This window comes from Equus quagga, chromosome 7 (assembly GCF_021613505.1).
Source record: "Equus quagga isolate Etosha38 chromosome 7, UCLA_HA_Equagga_1.0, whole genome shotgun sequence".
Taxonomy (NCBI): Eukaryota; Metazoa; Chordata; class Mammalia; order Perissodactyla; family Equidae; genus Equus; species Equus quagga.
In genome coordinates this window covers 80,101,986-80,123,664 of record NC_060273.1, presented here as the reverse complement: position 1 = coordinate 80,123,664, position 21,679 = coordinate 80,101,986, and the positions used below count along the sequence as shown (strand labels likewise).

Genomic DNA, 21,679 nt, shown 5'->3' with positions numbered 1-21,679 from the left:
CCATCTCCAGGATCCAAAACTGCAAACTCAGGCTGCCAGAGCAGAGCACAGCACACTGAACTTAACCACTATGCCACAGGGCTGGTCCCAGCTTCAAGTTTTTAAGGAACTACAACTTGAAAATATGACAAAATATATTGGAGAAAAACCGTGTTATCTTCTGTCCCAGCTACATCCCCAAAATAAAACAAAAAGCAAACAATAAGGAGACGTGATTGACTAATTACTCATCTGTAGCTCACCTTCAGGAAACATGAATCGAATTTCTCTTTCTGCTGCAGCAAAATCATTACTCCCATGAAGTGCATTCCTTAGGTCATCTGTGCCATAAATTGCCCTTAGACTAAAAGCAAGTTAGAGATGATGACCATCCAATTTGACATCCTTTCCTTAGTTTTCACATGTGTATTCTACTTAGGAATTTTACAAAAGCATTGCCACTTCTCATATATACAGGTTTTAATCTATTTCAAATTTAAGCTTAAATCTATCTAGACTAGGGTCAGATATATTTAAATCTGCAGGAGAGATACACTGGGAAAATAGGAGTTCTCTGGGTAAAAGGAGGTGTAGTTTTGTGAGAAGTGAAAAAGCAATGCATATTCAAAAGTGCAAGAACTCAATGTCCTCTGGTTTCCAGACATTAATGATAATGCTGAAAATCTGGATTTCTGGTCTGTATTATCAATATTCTTCTAAAATACCATACCAATTTTCCCATGAAAAATCCTACTTCAGTGGCAGTTTAATTCAAGGTTGAGAAAAGAATAAGCCTCATCAACCATAAATCAGATATTCCATGAGGCCTTTTGTGGTATTTGGTATTAAAGATAGACTTTTAAATAGTTAAGGCATAAAATGAACCTCCCCCACACAACATACACACAAAAAGCAGCTGATTCAGGAAGTCTCAAATAAAAGGAAATTCCTATTATAATGAAATCAGATTTTTTTTTTTTTCATTTTCATAGTTGGATTTCACTTTTCCCCCTAGGAAAGTTACCTGTCTGGGTGTGTCTCCTTAGCTAGTAAGCTATTACTTGGTCCCAAAAGTTCTTTCCAGTAAGAGATGGCTTTATGTCTGGCTAATATCATAGCAACAAGTGGCCCAGAACTCATGTAAGCTGTTAAATTGGGGAAAAACATTTTCCCATACTGTTCCACGTAAAAGTTACTACAGTGCTCAGGGCTGAGATGCAGTTTTCTTCTCTATAAGAGAAACAAAGTTAACAAAAGCATTTAAAATGACAGCTCAGTAATACATCAAGTCATTAATAACTTGAAATTAGTAACAATCTGATTACAAGTTTGAGATATATTTTTGTATTATGAAGAAAGAGTGAGATAAGAAAGTTAAATGTAGGCTATAAATAAAATTATAAGATTATTTTCATTCTAGGCTGGGAATATGAGGTGTAGGAGGACTCTGGACTCACCCCCTCCCACGGACAAAACAAATTTACAACTACTCTTGGAACAATTACCTCTGAGAGAGAACCAGAAACTGGATAAAAAGAATGCCCACAACAAGGGACAGTGCTGACTGAGGTGGAAGAGGCAGAAATGCCTTTCTGGAGAGGAAAACAGCCACATTCTAGCCATGGCACTTTACATCCAGGAACAATCTTAAGATATGAAGCTCCCTGTGGAAGAGCAGGGGATCTGAAGAGGAGAGCTATGCCATAATAAGCAGCTTTTGAACTCAGCACAACTGAGACAAGTGTCATAATATCTGGCTTTGCTGGCTATTAACAACAACAAGGAATACCCTCAGAAAAGCTACCAAACATAAGAGAAAGAAAAGCCTGCTCTTAAAGGGTACACACACAAATTCACCCATTTCAGAAAGCAACACAAAATCACCAGGAAGAAAGGTACACAGTCCTTTGATGAAGAGAGACTGACTTGGTGGGCTCCGGGCGCATCTCAGGGAGGCAGGAGGCAGCTGCGGCCACCTCCCCAGGAACTGAGACATTGGTGGCAGCCATTATTGTGCTCTAGTATAGGTGTGCTGACACAGACACAGGCAGACACCACTGGAGTTCTTACCCTGGTCTGTTAGCACTGGGGTTTGCCCTGCCCACTAGAGTACTGATTTAATCCAGCTCAGCCAGGGCAGGCAGCCTGCCCTAGGAATGGACCCCACCCACCAACAAGTCCTGGAGCAACTTGTGGGTCTGCATAGACAGGGTGTGTGGAACCTCTTCAGAAGGATGAGTGGGTCCACTCAGTGGGGCATGGCATCTTCATGGGGCAGGATTGTGTGGACAGGGTGGGTGGGCCAGTGGGTGGTGGGGCTTGTCAGCTGTAACAGACTTGTTCTTCTCAAACAGCCATATAGGGGATCTGCCCCACCTTCCAATGCCTAAAGCAATTGTGTGCTGCCACGCCTGGGGCCAGCCCCACCCAGCTGCACTACTGAGGGAGCTGACAATAGCCTTGTACACCAGAGGCCTACAGCAATTGTGAGCCCCTGAGCCTAGCAACCAGCCACATTAGGGTCCTACTCACTTAACAGAAAAACTGTAGCAGGAATGTGCTATTAGACCTTGCAGCCAGCTGTGCTGGGGCTCCCACCATCTGATAAAGTGACTGCAGCAGCCACACGCAACTGAGCCTTACAACCAGCTGTCTAGGGGGATGGCCTAGCCTTCCCGTGCACCTGCAGTATTGGCAAATCTGCCACAACAGAAGGACACATATAGCCCACGCAGGGGACACTCCTGGAACATTTGGAACTGGTGACAAGAGGGAAGCACATTGCTGGGCCTTATAAGGATCTCCTACATAAGGCCACTTCTCCAAGATCAGAAGACATAGCTGATCTACCTAAAACACAAACATAAGAACAGAGAAATGGAAAAAATGAGGAGACAAAGGAATATGTTCCAAATAAGGGGACAGGACAAATCCTCAGAAAAAGAACTAAATGAAACAGAGATAAACAATCTACCTGACAAAGAGTACAAACTAATAGTCATAAGGACACTCACTGATCTTGGGAGAAGAATAGATGAATATAGTGAGAACTTCAACAAAGAATTGGAAAATATCAAAAAGAACCAATCAGAACTGAAGAATACAATAATGGAAATGAAAAATTTACTGGCAGGAATCAGTAGCAGAGTAGATGATACAGAAGAATGGATCAGTGAGCGGGATGAAAGACTAGAGGAAATCACCCAAGCTGAACAGAGTAAAGAAAAAAAATTAAAAAGAACCAAAACAGTCTAAGGGACAACATCAAGTGCAAGAACATCTGTGTTATAGGTGTCCCAGAAGAATAGGGAGACAAAGGGGCAGAGGATCTATTAGAAGAAATAATAGCTGAAAACTTTCCTAACCTAAGGAAGGAAACAAACATTCAGGTACAGGAAACACAGAGAGGGCAAAATAAGATGAACCCAAAGAGGTCTACACCAAGACACATTGTAATTGAAATGTCAAGAACTGAGACAAAGAGAATCCTAAAAGCTGCAAGGGAAAGGCAACAAGTTACATACAAAGGAACTCTTTTGTATGGCTAACTTCTCAGCAGAAACTTTGTAGGCTAGAAGGAAGTGGTACGATATATTTAAAGTGCTGAAAGGGAAAAACCTACAGCCAAGAATACTCTACCCAGCAAGGTTATCACTCAGAATGTAAGGAGAGAGAAACTTTTCCAGACAAGCAAAAACTTAAGGAGTTTATCATTGAGAAACCAAACTTACAAGAAATGCTAAAAGGACTTATTTAAGTGGAAAAGAAAAGACTACAAATAGGAATAAGAAAATTATCAAAAATAATAATAATAAAAATCACTGGTAAAGGCAAATATACAGTAAAGGTAGCTGATCAATCACCTACGAAGCTAACATGAAGGTCAAAAGAACTAGTACTATCTATTTCCAAGATAAAAGGTTAATGGATACACTCACACAAAAAAGAAGTTAACTATGATATCTAAAACAAAATGTGGAAGGAGGGGAGTAAAAGAGTAGAGCTTTTAGCAAGAGGTCAAACTTAAGAGACCACCAACTTAATATAGATTGCTATTTATGTAGTTATTATATACAAACCTTATGGTAATCACAAACCAGAAACCTATAACAAATACACAAAAAATTAAAAGGAAGGAACCCAAACATAAAACTAAAGAAAGCCATAAAACCACCATAGAAGTGAGCAAGAGAAGAAGAAAGGAAGAGAGAAGAACTACTAAAACACCCAGAAAAAAGTAACAAAATGACAATGACTACGTACTTATCAACAGCTACTTTAAATGTCAATGGACTAAATGCTCCAATCAAAAGACAGAGGGTAGCTGATTGGATTAAAAAACAAGAGCCATATATATATGATCCATAAAAGAGACACATTTCAGACCTAAAGACACTCACAAACTGAAAGTGAAGGGATGGAAAAAGATACTCCATGCAAATGGCAATGAAAAGAAAGCTGCGGTAGCAATACTTATATCAGACAAAATAGACTTTAAAACAAAAACTGTAGCACGAGACAAAGAAGGGCACTACATAATCATAAAGAGAACAATTCAGAAAGAGGATATAACAATTATAAATATCTATGCACCCAACATGAGAGCACCTAAATATATAAAGCAATTACTAACAGACATAAAAGGAGAAATAGACAGCAACAGAATAATAGTAGGGGACTTTAACACTCCACTTACATCAATGGATAGATCATCCAAACAGAAGATCAACAAGGAAACACTGACCTTAAATGACACATTAGACCAGATGGACTTAGTAGATATCTACAGAACATTCCACCCAAAAACCACAGAATACACCTTCTTTTCAAATGCACATGGAACATTCTCCAGGATAGATCATACATTAGGCCACAAAATAGGCCTCAATAAATTTAAGAAGACTGAAATAACACCAAGCATCTTTTCTGACCACAATGGTTTGAAACTAGAAATCAACTACAGGAAGAAAACTGGAAAAGCCACAAACGTGCAGAGATTAAACAAAATGCTACCGAACAACTACTGAGTCAACAAAGATGTCAAGGGAGAAATAAAAAAGTACCTGGAGACAAATAAAATGAAAATATGACATGCCAAAATTTATGAGATACAGCAAAAGCAGTTCTAAGAGGAAAGTTTATAGCAATACAGGCCTACCTCAACAAACAAGAAAAATCTCAAATAGACAATCTAACAGCACATCTAGGGAACTAGACAAAGAAGAACAAAGCCCAAAATCACTAGAAGGAAGAAATAATAAAAATCAGAGTGGAAATAAATGAGCTAGAGACTAAAAAAAAAAAAATAGAAAAAATCAATGAAACTAAGAGCTGGTTCTTTGAAAAGATAAACAAAATTGACAAGCCCTTAGCTACACTCACCAAGAAAAAAAAGAGAGAAGCTTCAAATAAATAAAATCAAAAATGAAAGAGGCGAAATTACAACGGACACCTCAGAAATACAAAAGATTCTAAGAGAATACTATGAAAAGCTATATGCCAACAAATTGGATAATCTAGCAGAAATGGATAAATTCTTAGAATCATACAACCTTCCAAAACTGAATCAAGAAGAAATAGAGAATCTGAATAGACCAATCACCAGTAAGGAGATCAAAACAGTAATCAAAAACCTCCCCAAAAATAAAAGTCCAGAACCAGACGGCTTCCCTGGCGAATTCTACCAAACATTCAAAGAAGACTTAATACCTTTCCTTCTCAAACTATTGCAAAAACTGAAGAGGAGGGGAAGCTTCCTAACTCATTCTATGAGGAAAACATTACCCTGATACCAAAACCCAGACAAGGATAACACAAAAAAATAAAACTTCAGGCCAATATCATTGATGAACATCAGTGCAAAAATCCTCAGCAAACTACTAGCAAATCAAATATAACAATACATTAAAAAGATCATAGACCATGATCAAGTGGGATTTATTCCATGGATGCAGGGGTGGTTCGACATCCACAAATCAATCACTGTGATATACCACATTAACAAAACGAAGAATAAAAACCACATGATCATCTCAGCAGATGCAAAGAAAGCATCTGACAAGATAAAGCATCCATTTATAATAGAAATTCTGAATAAAATGGGTATAGAAGGAAAATACATCAACATAATAAAGGCCATATATGACAAACCCACAGCTAATATCATACTCAACAGAGAAAAACTGAAAGCTATTCCTCTAAGAACAGGAACTAGACAAGGATGCCCACTTTCACCACTCTTATTTAACATAGTATTGGAAGTTCTAGCTAGAGCAATCAGGCAAGAAATAAAATAAAAAAATAAAAGGGATCCAAATTAGAAAGGAAGAAGTAAAACCATCACTATTTGCAGATGACACAATTTTATATACAGAAAACCCTAAAGAACCCACCAAAACACTTTTAGAAATAACAAATGAATACAGTAAAGTTGCAGGATATAAAATCAACATACAAAAATCAGTTGCATTTCTTTTTTCTTCTTCCCAAAGCCCCAGTACACAGTTGTATATCCCAGTTGTAAGTCACTCTAGTTCTTCTATGTGGGATGCCACCACAGCATAGCTTGATGAGCAGTGTGTAGGTCTGTGCCCAGGATCCAAATCAGAGAACCTCAGCTGCCAAAGCAGAGTGTGCAAACTTAACCACTTGACCACCAGGCTAGCCCCCAGTTGCATTTCTATACACTAAAAACAAAGTAGCAGAAAGAGAAATTAAGAATACAATCCCATCTACGATTGCAACAAAAAGAATAAAATACCTAGGAATAAATTTAACCAAAGAGGTGAAAGACTCGTACGCTGAAAACTATAAAATATTGTTGAAAGAAATTGAAGAAGACACAAAGAAATGGAAAGATATTCTGTGCTCTTGGATTGGAAGAACATAGTTAAAATGTCCATACTTCCTAAAACAATCTACAGATTCAACGCAATCCCTATCAAATTCCAATGATAGTTTTCACAGAAACAGAACAAAGAATCCTAAAATTTATATGGAACAACAAAAGACTCCCAATAGACAAAGGAATCCTGAGAAAAAATAAAACTGGAGGCATCACACTCCCTGATTTCAAAATGTATTACAAAGCTATAGTAATCAAAATAGCATGGTACTGGTACAAAAACAGACACACAGATCAATGGAACAGAACTGAGAGCTCAGAAATAAACCCACACATCTATGGACAGTTAATTTTCGACAAGGGAACCAAGAACATACAATGAAGAAATGAAAGTCTCTTCAGTAAACGGTGTTGGGGAAAATAGGACAGACGCATGCAAAGAATGAAAGTAGACCATTATCTTACACCATACACAAAACTTAACTTAAAATGGATTAAAGACTTGAATGAAAGACCTGAAACCATAAAACTTCTAAAAGAATACATAGGCAGTACACTTTTCAACATCAGTCTTAGCAGCATATTTTCAAATACCATGTCTGGCCAAGCAAGGGAAACAAAAGAAAAAATAAACAAAAGGGACAACATCAAACAAAAAAGCTCTGCACAGCAAAGGAAATCATTAATAAAAAGAAAAGACAACCTAACAATTGGGAGAAGATATTTGCAAACCATATATCTGATAAGGGGTTGATATCCAAAATATATAGGGAACTCATACATCTCAACAACAAAAAAGCAAACAACCCAATTAACAAATGAGCAAAAGATCTAAAAACATTTTTCCAAAGAAGATATACAGATGGCCAACAGGCACATGCAAATATGCTCAACATCACTAATTATTAGGGAAATGCAAATCAAAACTACAATGAGGTATCATCTCATGCCCATCGGAATAGCTATAATTAACAAGACAAGACATAACAAATGTTGGAGAGGGTGTGGAGAAAAGGGAACTCTCATACACTGCTGGTGGGAATGCAAACTGGTGCAGCCACTATAGAAAACAGTATGGAGATTCCTCAAAAAATTAAGAATAGATCTACCATATGATCCAGTTTTTCCACTTCTGGGTATTTATCCAAAGAACATGAAAACACGAATGCATAAAAATATATGCACTCCTATTTTCATTGAATCATTATTCACAATAGCCAAGACTTGGAAACAACCTAAGTGCCATCAAGCGACAAGTGGATAAAGAAGATGTAGTATATACATACAATGGAATACTGCTCAGCTATAAAAAAAAAAAAAAGAAAGAAATCTTGCCATCTGCAACAACATGGATGGACCTTGAGGGCATTATGCTAAGTGAAATAAGACAGAGAAAGGCAAATACCTATGATCTCACTCATAAGGAGAAGATAAAAACAACAAACAAACACATAGACCCAGAAATTAGATTGGTGATTACTCGAGGGGAAGTGGTGAGGGAGGAGGGTGAAAGGGGTGACCAGGCACACGTGTGTGGCGATGGATGATAATTAGCCTTTGGGTGGGGAACATGACGTAGTCTACACAGAAATCGAAATATAGTGATGTACACCTGAAATTTATATGATGTTATAAAGCAATGTTATTTCAGTTAAAAAAAAAAAAAGATTTAACCTAATTAAGAAAAATCATTCCTGTTTGGCAGCCTTCTTCAACATAGTTTGTTAATGACAAATTCACAATACCCCCTTCTTGAAGTAAAAACACTCCAATCAATAATATTTTGTTAATATGTACTTTGTATACATTAAAATAACAAAATTGGACATTATAATATTCCAAATTCATCTTTCCCTATCTATTTGTTGTACTATCCTATTTATTGTGAAATTTTCCTATTTTAGTTTAGGGAGCTGGTCTCATTATGGTACTTAGAAATAACATGCAGTATAACCAGGCAGTAAACAAGTTTTTCAGCATAATATGAAAGTTGTGTATTCTTTATTCTGGTTCTGCTAATAAATATGTTGATTCACTGTGATCTTAAGAAAAATTAGTTGGCATTAAGTTTCTCAATTCAAAAGAATATGAAACGCTTAAGACAAATAAATGTTATTTTCTTCACAAATGAGAGACTATACAAATGAATCATTAAATTTAAAAAATCATAGAAGCTGAGTTGGTCATTCTTCCTACTGGAAAATATCATACTTTCCCTAAAAGTAGCTATTTGAGTGCTTTTAAAAAATTATTCATGGGGCCGGCCCTGTGGCAGAGTGGTTAAGTTCACACACTCTGCTTCAGTTGCCCAGGGTTTCGCCAGTTTGAATCCTGGGCACAGGCATGGCTCTGCTCATCAGGCCATGCTGAGGCGGCATCCCACATGACACAACTAGAAGGACCCACAACTAAAAATACACAACTATGTACCCAGGGGGCTTTGGGAGAAAAAGGAAAAATAAAATCTTAAAAAAAAAAATCATTCATTACTACTGTTTTTCAGTTCCACTAAAAGTGGATCATGAGGGAAAAGGCTCAAAATATAAGAGAGGGATTCAAAGTAGACGTCAAGGAAGAATTCTGGCTGGAGTAAGGATGATGAAACATGGAGATAAGTCACTAGGTGAAGGCTGAAAAATTTCCATGATTGAGGCAGAAATCCATCTTTCTAAAATGGGTTAGATTTTCCTGAGAGTACAGTGTAAATTTTACCAAGCGACCTACCTTTTAAAGCCCCTTCCAAAACTATCATGTGTCCTCAGGTTTGAGAAACTTGGTAAAATTGCTTGATTTGTACTGAGGAACCTAGGTTGTCCAGAGCAAGAAGCCTGGAAAGATGTTTACCTAGGTGGGTCAGCACTGGTACAAACAGGCTCTACTGGACAAACATGACATTCTCACCAGGCAAGGACAAATTACTACAAAAAAGGTGCTGTATCTGTGCTCATATTGAAATTCATATAGTTGAGAAATAGAAGAAATTTGACAAGTTACAACAGCAACTGATTTAGTATAATCCACGATTCTGTTATTTAAAACTAAGACACGCTAGTATTTGTGATTCTTATGCATATTAGTGTGGAGTCTTGTTGTTGCTGGGTTAAAAAATAAAAATCTCATCCGTCACAATGTAAGCCCTTACCTGCCACATACCCCTTAGCAAGCAGGGGAAGCTACTTTCTGCAGGTGTGCTGGCTAATGCAGCATAATTATAAAAATGAAGGGCTCATCTTAAATTAAAGTTGATAATGAATCAATGAATCCATTGGTCACTAGATCAGGTAAAATATTTTGGAATTTGAATGAATATTTTCACAAAGAAAAGCACTGGTACTAAAAAATATCAGAAAAGGAACCATGAGTTTGTGAAGGAAAGACTGCCACCTACTGAAAGGACACATCATTTTTCAGAAGGTTTTCCCTAGATGGGACAAGTAAGCCTCAAGTTCAATGGATTCCCAACTACAATAAAGCCTATCTTAAAAGCACACAATACAAAGGACAAATATTGTATGATTCCACTTACATGAGATACCTGGAATAGTCAAAGTCATAAAGACAGGAAATAGAATAGTAGTTACCAGAGCCTGGGGAGGGGGTAAACAGAGAGTTAGTGTTTAATGGGTGCAATGTTTCAGTTTGAAATGATGAAAAAGTTCTAGAGATGGATAATGGTGATGATTGCACAACAACATCAATGTGCTTAATGTCACTGAACTCTACACTTAAAAATGGTTAAAATGGTTGGGGCTGGCCCCGTGGCACAGCGCCTAAGTTTGCATGTTCCTCTCCGGCAGCCCAGGGTTCACCGGTTCGGATCTCGGGTGCGGACACGGCCCCATTTGGCAAGCCATGCTGTGGTAGGCACCCCACATATAAAGCAGAGGAGGATTGGCAGCAGTTAGCTCAGGGCTAATCTTCCTCAAAAAAAAAAAAAAGGTTAAAACGGTAAATTTTATGTTGTATATATTTTATCACGATTAAAACAAAAAAGCAGCATACAATATACCAAGGCCTTCTTTGGTCTGAAATGTACTGCTGACTAGGTAAAGTGTTAAATACTAATATTTATACTAATTTTTAATTTATAATTAACATTAACCATTTAAGTTTGTCACTAATTCTTTTTAAACGATGGACTTTTTTAAAAACTTAAATGGATATCTTTATCTTATTTTTATATTTGTTTTTTTCTAAAATTAATGGGTAATATACTTACAGGGTTAAAAAATTCAAAGCAATATAAAAAGGTATATCCTGGTCCTAATCTACCCTGTTCTTCCCTGCCTTCAATTGGCAACTTTTTTTATTTTTTTGAGGAAGATTAGCCCTGAGCTAATTACTGCCAATTCCCCTCTTTTTTCTGAGGAAGACTGGCCCTGAGCTAACATCCGTGCTCATCTTCCTCCACTTTATATGTGGGACATCTGCCACAGCATGGCTTTTACCAAGCAGTGCCATGCCCACACCCAGGATCTGAACCAGGGGCTGCTGAGAAGCAGAATGTGCGAACTTAACCTCTGCACCACCGGGCTGGCCTCGCAACTATTATGTTTATTTATCTCTTAGTGTTTCATTTTGCAAATACTGGCAAGCATGAATATATATCACTTTTTCTCTATGACAAAAGGTTGTTACACATTGTTCTGAATCTTGCTTTTTTTTTTTCGTAACAGAGGGTTCCTTATTCTTTTTACAATCAGTCACATAGTATTCAATTTGGTGGATTCGCTAGAGTTTATAACACTGGGCTGTTTTCAACCTTTTGGTGGTAAATAAACAATGCTGCAAAAAATAACTTGTATATATGTCATCTCATATTAATACATGGATTATAGGAAGGGTTCCCAGAAGGAGGAATGCTGGGTCAAAGGGTAAATGCCTCTGTAATATTAATAAAATAATCACCAGATTCCCTTCCAAAGGGGTTGCGCCATTTACTTTTACATTTTTGCCAGATGGTATCTCAGTATCTTTTTAATTTGCTTTTTTCCTTAGATTTCAGGCTAGTTAAGTAAATGGGTCTACAAATGGCCAACAGAAACCAGAGGAAATCAAATCTTCATGTGGAAGGGTGTCGAGGGAGAGGGACTGTCCTATTTTATGGGGGGAAAAATGTTTTTAAATGCATAAAAAAAATCCTGGAAGAACAGAAAGTGTTCAGTGGTTGCCTCTCTCTGGAGCCTGGGAGTTGGGGTGGGAGAGAACAGGTGACAGGAAAAGGAATTTTACTTCTCACATCCTTTTGAAGTGTGAAAAAAATTTTTTAAAGCTATCACATATAACTTTTATACTTAGAAGAATAAACCTAAATTTAATGCTAAATACTGAGGATCTAAACAGATTAACATATTTGCATAAACATAAAAAAAGGAGCAGAGAGAAAAAGACATGATCACGTGCCCAGAAGTTACCTGAACAATGGTGAATCCAGATCTGAGAATAATATCTTGTATCTCCTCCTCCTTGTCAACAATATCTGGTTTGATAATGGCCAGAGTTTTTTCTACATATATCTGAGGTGGGGGCATTGATATCTCCATTCTGGTTTTTCAGGGTACAATTTAAGAGATTCTTGACAGGTATCAACTGCAATGACATGCATTCCCCCACCCCAAATTTAATGTAATCGTGATTAAGAATAGCATTAGGTGCTTGATTTTATTAATTTATAAAGTTAGAAATTGCGGATCTTTTTCTATAAGCACTGTCTCAGTAATACGATTTCTACTCTGCGACTAAGTCGTGCTGTGGGTTTTCCTAAGCGCTTTCGAGGTGGAGAGGTCAAGGGACAATCCGAGGGCCTAGGACTGGCGCAGAGTCTCGGGGCAGCAACAACAGACTGAGTCGGCAATCCCTCCGGCCACTCCAGCAGCAGATGAGCTGCCCGCTACGCCTGTCCCCGCCCAGCCCCGCCCGGCAGGAACAACCACGCAGAAGGTCAGGCCTGTTTGGAAAGCAGAATCTCTAGGTCCCCTGGGCCCTTTGGGGCTGCAGCTGCAGATTCCGAGTCCGACCCTTGTGTGGGACTCACCTTAACACCTCTCCTCCAGTGCCACCACAACTGGTTTCTAGGAGACCTGAAGCCCTGCTTAAGGACGGTGGCTGCAGAGGGCCAATCCCAGCAGAGTGCTTCACAGCCTCTGGCCGGTTCCTTTTAATCAAGACAGGGAGCCAGTCACAGGCGTTTTTATCCCCCTTGCAAATCTTAGAACACTAGATGTCTTTCAGCATTTCTCATAATTTATCTTATCTCATCCTCCTAGACATTTGAAGGACACTTCAATTATCTCCACTTTACAAATGATGAAGCAAATCACATACACTCTCCCCTCATCCTACCCCACCTCCTTCCAAACAGTGTATGGAAGAAAACTCATGTCAAATACCTTACTCATTTCACCAGATGATACTGTCCCCTCTATTCCCACCTTCTGTCATCATTAAAAAGCAATCTTTGACTTGTGAAATAACATTTATTTATAGAGGAGTAATAAGATGTCTAATCTAGTTACCTCTAAATTAAGCCTATGGAACAAAGATGTGGACACATTTACGGCATAACCCAAAGCTCAGCTCTCCCCATTTTCTATATATTATGACCACAGCCACCTTTGACTCCTTGGTTGTGAGTTAAGGCATTATTCTTATTAGAAAAGACAACTGAGAAGTGGTAAACAAGTAGTGGGAGCCTCTGTGGGCCAGAGTCTCAATGAGAGGTCCAAATTCCAGAAAAGTTCACGGTAGCGGCTCCAGGTTAACAAGACAGGTTTTCCACCATCCATGAAGTCGGCTGCTTCTCACTCCAGACTATTTAAGTCTCTTCTTTTGTCTAACCAAATACTCAGCACCTACAGGGTCAAGGCAGATAACAAGCTATGAATCTTCAAAGCGACAGAGGTTTGAATGCAATTTTATTTTTCTGCAAAGAGATTTGACTATGCTGTTTTCCTTAAAGTATGATGCTGCCCATAAAAGAAACCCTCAAATGTTTTCTTCTGGCTATATGTCTTATCCCCTACAGATGGGACAGTGTGAACATACACTAATAACAAGTGTAGCAACCAAAATATAGAAAGTGACTCCAGCCTCTGGTTTGCATGTTTAGCCCTCTAACTTGAAGCTTGGGAAGCAGGAGCTCCTGTTACTTTATCTATCCCCAGCTCTCTTGAGAGCTCTTCACGGCTGCCTGCTTTCCTGGACTACTTTACTTCACTATCTATTAAAGCTGGTCTTGCAGAGGTTCAGGGTTTCCTTAACTAGCACGTACGTCAATCCTTCAGGGCCTTGAATCACCTCTAAACACAAACTCTAGGAGCACAAGGTCACTTCAACATCACCCTTAGTCTCACAGACTTTCTAAAATCAGATTCCAGAGACTACTCTCCTTTTTCTTGCAGTTCTCTATGTACAGTACCTGAATCTGCTCCAAGACTTCTCGCTGCATCTCCACAGCCATATGGTATACATGATGATCAGAGTCATTGTACATCACAGCATTTTGGAACATCAGCATCAGGTCCCTCTGGAACTGAGCCATGGTGCGAATCCGTCCCTTAGACAGATTCCTTTTCAGGCTAGTCAAGTCCATGGGTCTACAGGCGGCCAAGAGAAACCAGAGGAAATCAAACCTTCACGTGGAACATGTGGTGGGTGACCTAATACGTTCTCTTGGAGAACTACCCAGCTCTTAATGAAAACAGTAATAAAGATAATAATCCCCATCAGATAATAAAATAGCATCAGCAGCTAACATTTGACTGTGTACAACAGGCCAAGCGTAATGCTAGGTATACGAACTCACTTGATCCTTTCAGTAAACCTATAAAGTGGGTATCATTATTATCACCAACTGGCAATGAGGAAACTGAGATCTAAAGAGGTTAATTACTTGCCCAAAGTCAAACAGCCCCAGTTGCAATTCAGAGGCAGCCTGACTCCAGAGCCCTGAGGCACAGCCACTACACTCTATTATTGTAGGGGGAGTGCTGACCCCAAGTACCAAAGTTGTAAAGAGCTCCAACGATCATTGTAACTACATGGTAGTTACTGACTGACTGTTTACAATGTGTAGTTATATACTAGGTATTTAATCTACTTCTCTTAATACACAATCAAAAGCTAAGAATTTTTTCTTCTTTCATGGAGATGAAAAGAGTGAGAATCAAGTGAATATTAGGATAAATAATTATTTAATGAGATATAGAAAGTGGGTATATAAGAGAAGGCACAGCAGTGTAGAAAGAGGGCTGAACTGGGAGGTAGGGATCTGGGGTTTAGTTCTAGCTGTGCTATTCACTATTGATCACAGGCAAGTCATGACCACCTCTGAGCCTTAGTTTCCTCCTCCAGAGAATAAAGGAGTCTGTCTCCAAAGGTACTTTCCTATTCTTTCATACTCCATTAACACACTGCTTTTTTTTTCTTACTTTTATTTTTTTTTCTGTTAATGTAGTATTAGTTTATTGTGCCAAAATCAATCAGTGATTTTTCACAAATCTTAAGCAAAATTAATTGGAACAAAGATTAAAATCAGTCATTTTATTAAATTACCAGATCTTGCTAAATAAAACAACTTTGGTTCAATTTTACAAGTAAGTAACACACTGCTTTATGACAGCATTTCGACCAATTATGCTATAAAAATCCAAAATACTGCAATCATCCAATGTTTGTAACATCCATTGGGATTACCATCTTTGCCTTAGCACACCTATAACTGGCTGAATAAAGACGGTGTTTCCTTTTAATGTTTTGCTCCAACAGAACAGTATCAAAAACTACCAAAGGCTAATGTAAGATAATAATGAATGGATCATTTTACTTAAAAGCCAATACTGAGGGGCCAGCCCACTGGTGTAGCAGTTAAGTTCGTGCACTCTGCTCCAGCAGCCCAGGGTCCCCTGGTTCAGATCTTGGGTGTGGACCTACACACTGCTTATCAAGCCATGCTGTGGCAGGCATCCCATATATAAAATAGAGGAAGATGGGCATGGATGTTAGCTTAGGGCTAATCTTCCTCAAAAAAAAAAAAAAAAAAAAGCCAATACTGAAAACAAAAACCTATATTATCCTTTTGTTCCCTGCCTTCCTTCTCAAATGAAGACTGAGCTCACCATAACTTTACAAACTTATTCAGCTATAAAATATATCTTGAATTTGTAAGTAATGTAAATGAAATAAGGACATAATCTAATAGATGGGAAACAAAGTATGAAAAGACAGATATAAAAGCAACCAACCTTTCTTGACCCCTTTTCCACTGACCTTTTCACCACATCCTTGTATCCTGGGGCCTGCCTTTCTGACACAGGCTTCAGAAATGGACTGCTGAACCTGTTAAAGGACAAACCAAGAGAGGATGAAGAAATTCTGGAAAGTCGCTCTAAACGAGAAGTGTGGCTGTGAATGCCAAGAATGGCTAAGAGACCTACCTGTGACTGGCAATCATCTTCCAGACTGGCAGGAGAGTCTTCTTAAATAGCAAATGATCCTGAACAGGGTCACTCTGGCCTAGATCAGACCTATGGGACAAAATAGGACAGAAAAGAAACAGTAACTTCACAAATGGTATTCTGTCTCCCCAAGGTGGGCAAAGAAGTTTTCTCAACACATAGTGTTCCTAGTTAACATCTGAAGGAAATAACACCATAAGAATAAAAACATATTTAATGCTTCCATAAGAGACCCCAAATTCTGTAAGTATTCTCTCATTGGTCACTATTATCGAATGAAGTGGTTACTTCATAAAGCATACTACAAATCTACAATTGCCTCTTGGACTTGCTGATTTGCTCTTCAGCACCTGTGACTCTAAAGAACTGGTCTATGAAAGTGATCTTTGTTCACTGATGTTTCACAAGTGCCTGGCACATAGTAGGTGCTCGATTAAGTATTTAATAAATGAATCTGATCCTGTTTTTATGCAGAAATATGCCACATTAATAAGTATTTCTCCCATATTTCCAGAGAAAGAAATACTTGGTTTCACATTCCAAGGAATTCTCTTATGTTTCATCTGAATGCTACAATTTAAACATTTTTCCTTTTTACTCTCTTCTATATAGTAATAGTTAAAATACCTAAGAAAAATTCATTTCTCCTCAGGGCCCTTCCTTCTCTGGGCTAAACTGCCTCATTTATTTAGTTTTTCTCTGGAGCTGCAATGTTTTATGTCATTTTATACTTTTCCCAGTTGGCAAGTTTTCTGTTTACTCCAAAGTTAAACATCATGTTGCACTTCCCACTTTACACACTACATTATACTCTCTAAATGGATTCTCTTCACACCTAAGGTTTTGCACCCTCATTTTGCTTTATGTACTGTATTGTGTGCGTTCATTTGAGCACAACTCACATCTCGTTTTACTTTTATCCAATTTGAGCAACTCTACATAACTACTCATTTTCATGATGCAACATCTCACCTCATCTAAATTACATACCACAAAAATCAACATACCCTTAAACCCAGAACCCTATCAAAACAAGGCAGGTAAAGCCTAAAACAAACATCTTCCTTTGTTTCTAGTCAGCAAACCAGAATGAACAATAGCTCCTTGGTATGGTGCAATCTTGTTCATACACCAACGCAACAGATATTTAGTAAGTTTCCATTATGTGAAAGGTGCTGCGCTAGGTTCTGTAACCTCATAATCAATCACCTTTGCAATGTTTTAAGAAATAATCCCTTGCTTACCTTTATCTCTATGTATTTAGAAATGCATGTCAAAAAACTACAAGTAAAAGTGTGGGAGTGGAAAGGACCTACAGACTTGGACTGGTGCTACAAAGGCTCTACTTCTCTTTACTCCTGCGAGTCAATACAAACTAAGGGAGAAGCCAGAAAAGAGGCACTTGGAGAATGTCTATCTTTCAAAGAAGTTTTAAGCTTCCCCAATGATTACACAAGAACTCAGCTTTCTATCTCCCCTTAAACTATCTGGCCAAGCAGACTCAATTACTACTATCTATTGCGTTCTAATAAAGATTTTGTGTTTAATCTAATTTCTAAGATAAGAGTGTGTAGTTTGCCATTCAAGATGCTGAAATGTTATGAAAGAAAATGTCCCAGATTAGAGATTTCCTGTTTTTTGAATAGTCATAATAGGCCAGCTGCTCATACTTACACAGGGAGTTACAGAAAAGCAAAGGAAGCAATTCTTCAACAACCTAGATTTTAAGCTGTATTCTTTCTGCGTAACCAAAATTTAAAGTCTGCTATTTAAAAAAATATATATGCATGGTTCGGTATCTTAAACAAAAGAAGGCTAGAATAACTATTTGCTTGCCTTTCCACAGATAATGTGGGTGGATCTGGGATGTAGTAAAGGAAAAAAAAAAGAGAGATCATGTTATCTTCTCTCAATAGATAGATACAAGGCTAGGCCCAGAAACAGAACTATTTATTACCATAACAAAAATACTTTGTTTAGGGGCCGGCCCAGTGGCGCAGCGGTTAAGTTCGCATGTTCCTCTCCGGCAGCCCGGGATTCACTGGTTCGGATCCCGGGTGTGGACACGGCACCACTTGGCAAGCCATGCTGTGGTAGGCATCCCACATATAAAGTGGAGGAAGATGGGCACGGGCGTTAGCTCAGGGCCAGGCTTCCTCAGCAAAAACAGGAAGATTGGCAGCAGATATTAGCTCAAGGCTAATCTTCCTCAAAAAAAAAAAAAACCAATAAACTTTGTTTTTCTGATTTAAAAAAAATTCACTTAGGAAAAATTAAGATTCTAAAATGTGCCCTTAGCCTCATAATTATTTATAAAAAGATGAGACTATTATATAAACAATTTCCCAAGATTCGTGAAAAAGAACGGAGATGATAACTTTAAAATAATTTTGAATTTCAAGTTAATAGGAGCTGTTTTAGTATATTTAAAAGGATAGTTTGCATAACATTAGACTTAAGGTACAATCTGATGCAGCAATGTTTCCTAAATAAATAGAAAGCAATTAGAGAGAAGGGTTATTTATAAAAGAGATTCTTAATGTTGATGAAACAGACTTGTTTTATAAAAGAAAAGCATACAGACTTCTAGTTATACAATAAAATTATACTTAATTCTATTTCTACTGTTTTCCAACTCTAATTGCCTTTTTTTTAATTTACAAAAGTAATCCATGTTCCTGGGAACAAATTCAAATGGGCATAAATAGAAGTAAAAGTATGAAACTTAAGAGCCTTGGATAAAAATCTATACTTACAGCTTTGAGGAGGTAGCACGACTGAAAAGGATATCCACGAGAGGAGTCTCCGGAATGCTGAAGCCATCATCACACTCACCTGCAGAGGGCTGGTCTTCCATCTCTGACACATACCCTTCACCCAGGTCCTCCTCTTTGGATTCTTGCTGAACCTCCCCCTGGGAATGCCAAGAAACAAAGGAAACTTTAGAAAGAGATTTACTATCTGCAAGGTAATTTTACTTGTATGGGGTAAAGGAAGGTTGACTTTAAGGTGAGAAAAGGCCAATTATATAAAGCTATAAAAGAAATTAGAAAAAGGTGACTTAACTAGACTTGTCAGTGAATTATTGGTAACAATCTTGCTGGAGAACTTTGTACCCCAAGAAAAAGTGAAAAAGCAATAAATTCAATTCTAGACGGATGCTGCATTCTTTTAAAACTGCCATTATCACTTGTGGCCCTGGAGCTAACTAGTCTAGCTGGTCAGATAATATTAATGATAATGGCACTCTAAATTTTACTGATTGCTTACTATAAGCCAGGCACTATGCTAAGTGCTTTAAATGAATTGTCTCATTTAAACCTCACAGCAAACCTGTGAGGAAAGAACACTATAATCCATTTACAGCAGAGTAAACTGAGGTTCTAAAATGTTCACTCACATGCCTAAGGTGGCACAACTAATTGGTGCTGAAACCAGGATCTGGACCCAGGTTAGCTGAACTCCAGGAGTTAGCCTATGTGCTCTAACCACGCTGTTCTGCTTCCCTGTGTGGAGGACCAATCTGAGTGCTGGTTTAAATTATTCACTTACCTCTTCACTCTCTGTGGGTAGTCCCTGAACTGCACAAATATCTGAAGGAGCTGGAGCCACCTCCAGGCTTCTATTTTCTCCCAGTGACCTCTTTTCAACTACCAAGGGGTCTACCTTGGCTGAAAGCTCTTCAGGCTCTCTGAAGGGCTCCCCTTCTCCTTCAGCGGCTTCAACTTCCCTTCCCTCTTGTCTGGTACCAGATGGAGGGGAGCAGCCTTCACTTGATTCTTTGCTACTAATGCATAATGGCTCCATTAAATAGGCTACCTGCAATCATAGTTTATTGTTAGATGCATAGGAACACCAATGGAAATCATCATCCATATCAATAATGCCATATGATTATACGGCCCCTGTGACTAAGTCTGAGACGGCAAATAGGTTCATTCATTCATTCAATCATTTAAAATTTATCAAATATCTTCTATACACAGGCACTGGACTAGTTGCTAGGGACCTAACAGAAAACAAGATTGATATGGTTCTTGGTTCTTCAAGGAGCTTATGTTCTAATTTTTCAGCTCAAGTGTCAACTCTGATCAGTTGAGAGTGGCTGTCTACAAAACTGCGGAAAATTTTGTCTGACGCAGAATGCAGATAGAAGTGGCAACATTTTAACTGGATTCTTGCTGATCTTGACCTAGGTTCTCCTGAATGTGTGCAGTTGCCACATAAATATAAACTCTCTTTCCAATTCTGTTCATTTCTGGTCCTCAGCCCTTAACCAGGTAATAAGGACTCTGTAAAATACTGCCTTGAAGTCATCATGTTATAAGCTTCAAGGAGAGTTTGGGTGTCACCTCCCCTGACTCTGAAAGAACGAATTGCAAGGATACTCATAAGGCAGTCCTGCATACAGAAATTCCATTTCCTATGACTCAGGCTCCTAATAACTGGGGTCTTAGAACATTCAGTCAAAAAGTACATATTTGGCACATATTTTGTATTAGCACCAAGTGCTGAAGACACAGCAATGAACTTAGTCCCTGCCACTGTGGAGCTTTCATTTTAGTAAACAGTATTAAGAGTGGTAGAAATGTGTACAGATAAGCATTCTCTCAGAAAGTTGAGACTTTTCCAACTTTGGGAATAGTGGCTCCCCATTACCTCAGAGAGAAAGTGGAGGAGGTTCTGGCGGCTGACTTGCTCTGCCTCTTCCTGAGATTCTTCACTGCCTCCATCCCCCAAAAGCAGCTCACTAGGTTCTCTCTCTGGGCTGCTTTCTTCTAGTTCCTCAGCACCTGGCTCCTCAGTTTCCCTCCAACTGCCCACATCAAGATCCAGACTGGAGTCCCATGAGCTGAAGAGGGACCTGCAGTCGTTGCTCAACTCAGAGTCATTCGAATAGTCTTGTTCAGAATCCAACCAAACCCACTCATGTCCCATCTGTAAATACACAGAAAAAGATGCATTTCATTCACTCAGATCAATATCCCTAAGGCATTTCCATCTCCCAAGTTCAGGAGAAAGATAAGGAGCCAGAAGTTTCTTTCCAGTCATTACTAGGAAGAGTAAAAGCTAGCTGAAGGGAGACACCGGGAGACCAAACGATCTGTCACTGGGAATAAAGAAAAAGCCCCATGTCAAACAGTGTTACCCAATAATTATTTTTTCTTGGATTTCCTCATACTCCAAAAGAGTATGAGAACAACTGGAAGAGAAAAAACTAGAGCATAGCTAACTGAACAGAAGTCCTCTATCCCAAATCACCCTTAAACTCAATGGCAAGGCAATAAATTTGAGGAACAAAGGATTCTTTCTCAGCATATAGACATTTTTAACCTATCAACCATTGACTCTTCAAAGCACACCTTAAGATTACCTGTGGCATCCTTCTGGTCATATCCAA

At 38.5% G+C, this 21,679-nt stretch overlaps 2 protein-coding genes across 4 annotated transcripts in view; both read right to left on the bottom strand.

Moving 5' to 3' along the window:
* NME5 (NME/NM23 family member 5) overlaps nt 1–12,914 on the bottom strand; it is a 29,497-nt gene extending 16,583 nt beyond the window's left edge. For 2 of the 3 annotated variants that reach the window (XM_046667649.1, XM_046667651.1), the window contains exons 1-3: nt 12,238–12,834; nt 1,004–1,209; nt 243–343 (exon numbers count right to left, since the gene is read on the bottom strand). In XM_046667649.1, coding sequence (XP_046523605.1) covers nt 243–343; nt 1,004–1,209; nt 12,238–12,366 — 436 coding nt within the window. In that variant the 5' untranslated portion in view covers nt 12,367–12,834. Of the gene's footprint in view, nt 1–242; nt 344–1,003; nt 1,210–12,237; nt 12,835–12,857 lie in introns of those variants that run through there. The other variant, XM_046667650.1, reaches the window with a different exon arrangement.
* A 365-nt stretch (nt 12,915–13,279) lies between these two features.
* Nucleotides 13,280–21,216, bottom strand: LOC124242621 (bromodomain-containing protein 8-like). The gene is made up of 7 exons (XM_046667786.1): nt 20,938–21,216; nt 19,831–20,097; nt 19,035–19,192; nt 16,258–16,347; nt 16,091–16,159; nt 14,241–14,418; nt 13,280–13,674 (listed from the first exon to the last, which is right to left on the bottom strand). Exons 1-7 carry the CDS (start codon nt 21,214–21,216, stop codon nt 13,624–13,626), a joined length of 1,092 nt encoding a protein of 363 aa, XP_046523742.1. The 3' UTR covers nt 13,280–13,623.
* Between the last annotated feature and the right edge of the window lie 463 nt (nt 21,217–21,679).

Bases quoted from the DNA above. Each gene is read 5' to 3' on its own strand.
- LOC124242621 (XM_046667786.1), bottom strand. From the start codon at position 21,216: ATGGGACATGAGTGGGTTTGGTTGGATTCTGAACAAGACTATTCGAAT. The intron at 16,348-19,034 runs GTAAGTATAGAT...TTTGTCCCATAG, and splicing joins CGTGCTACCTCCTCAAAGCT to GTCTGATCTAGGCCAGAGTG. The intron at 14,419-16,090 runs GTCAGTGGAAAA...GGCCGCCTGTAG, and splicing joins TACAAGGATGTGGTGAAAAG to ACCCATGGACTTGACTAGCC.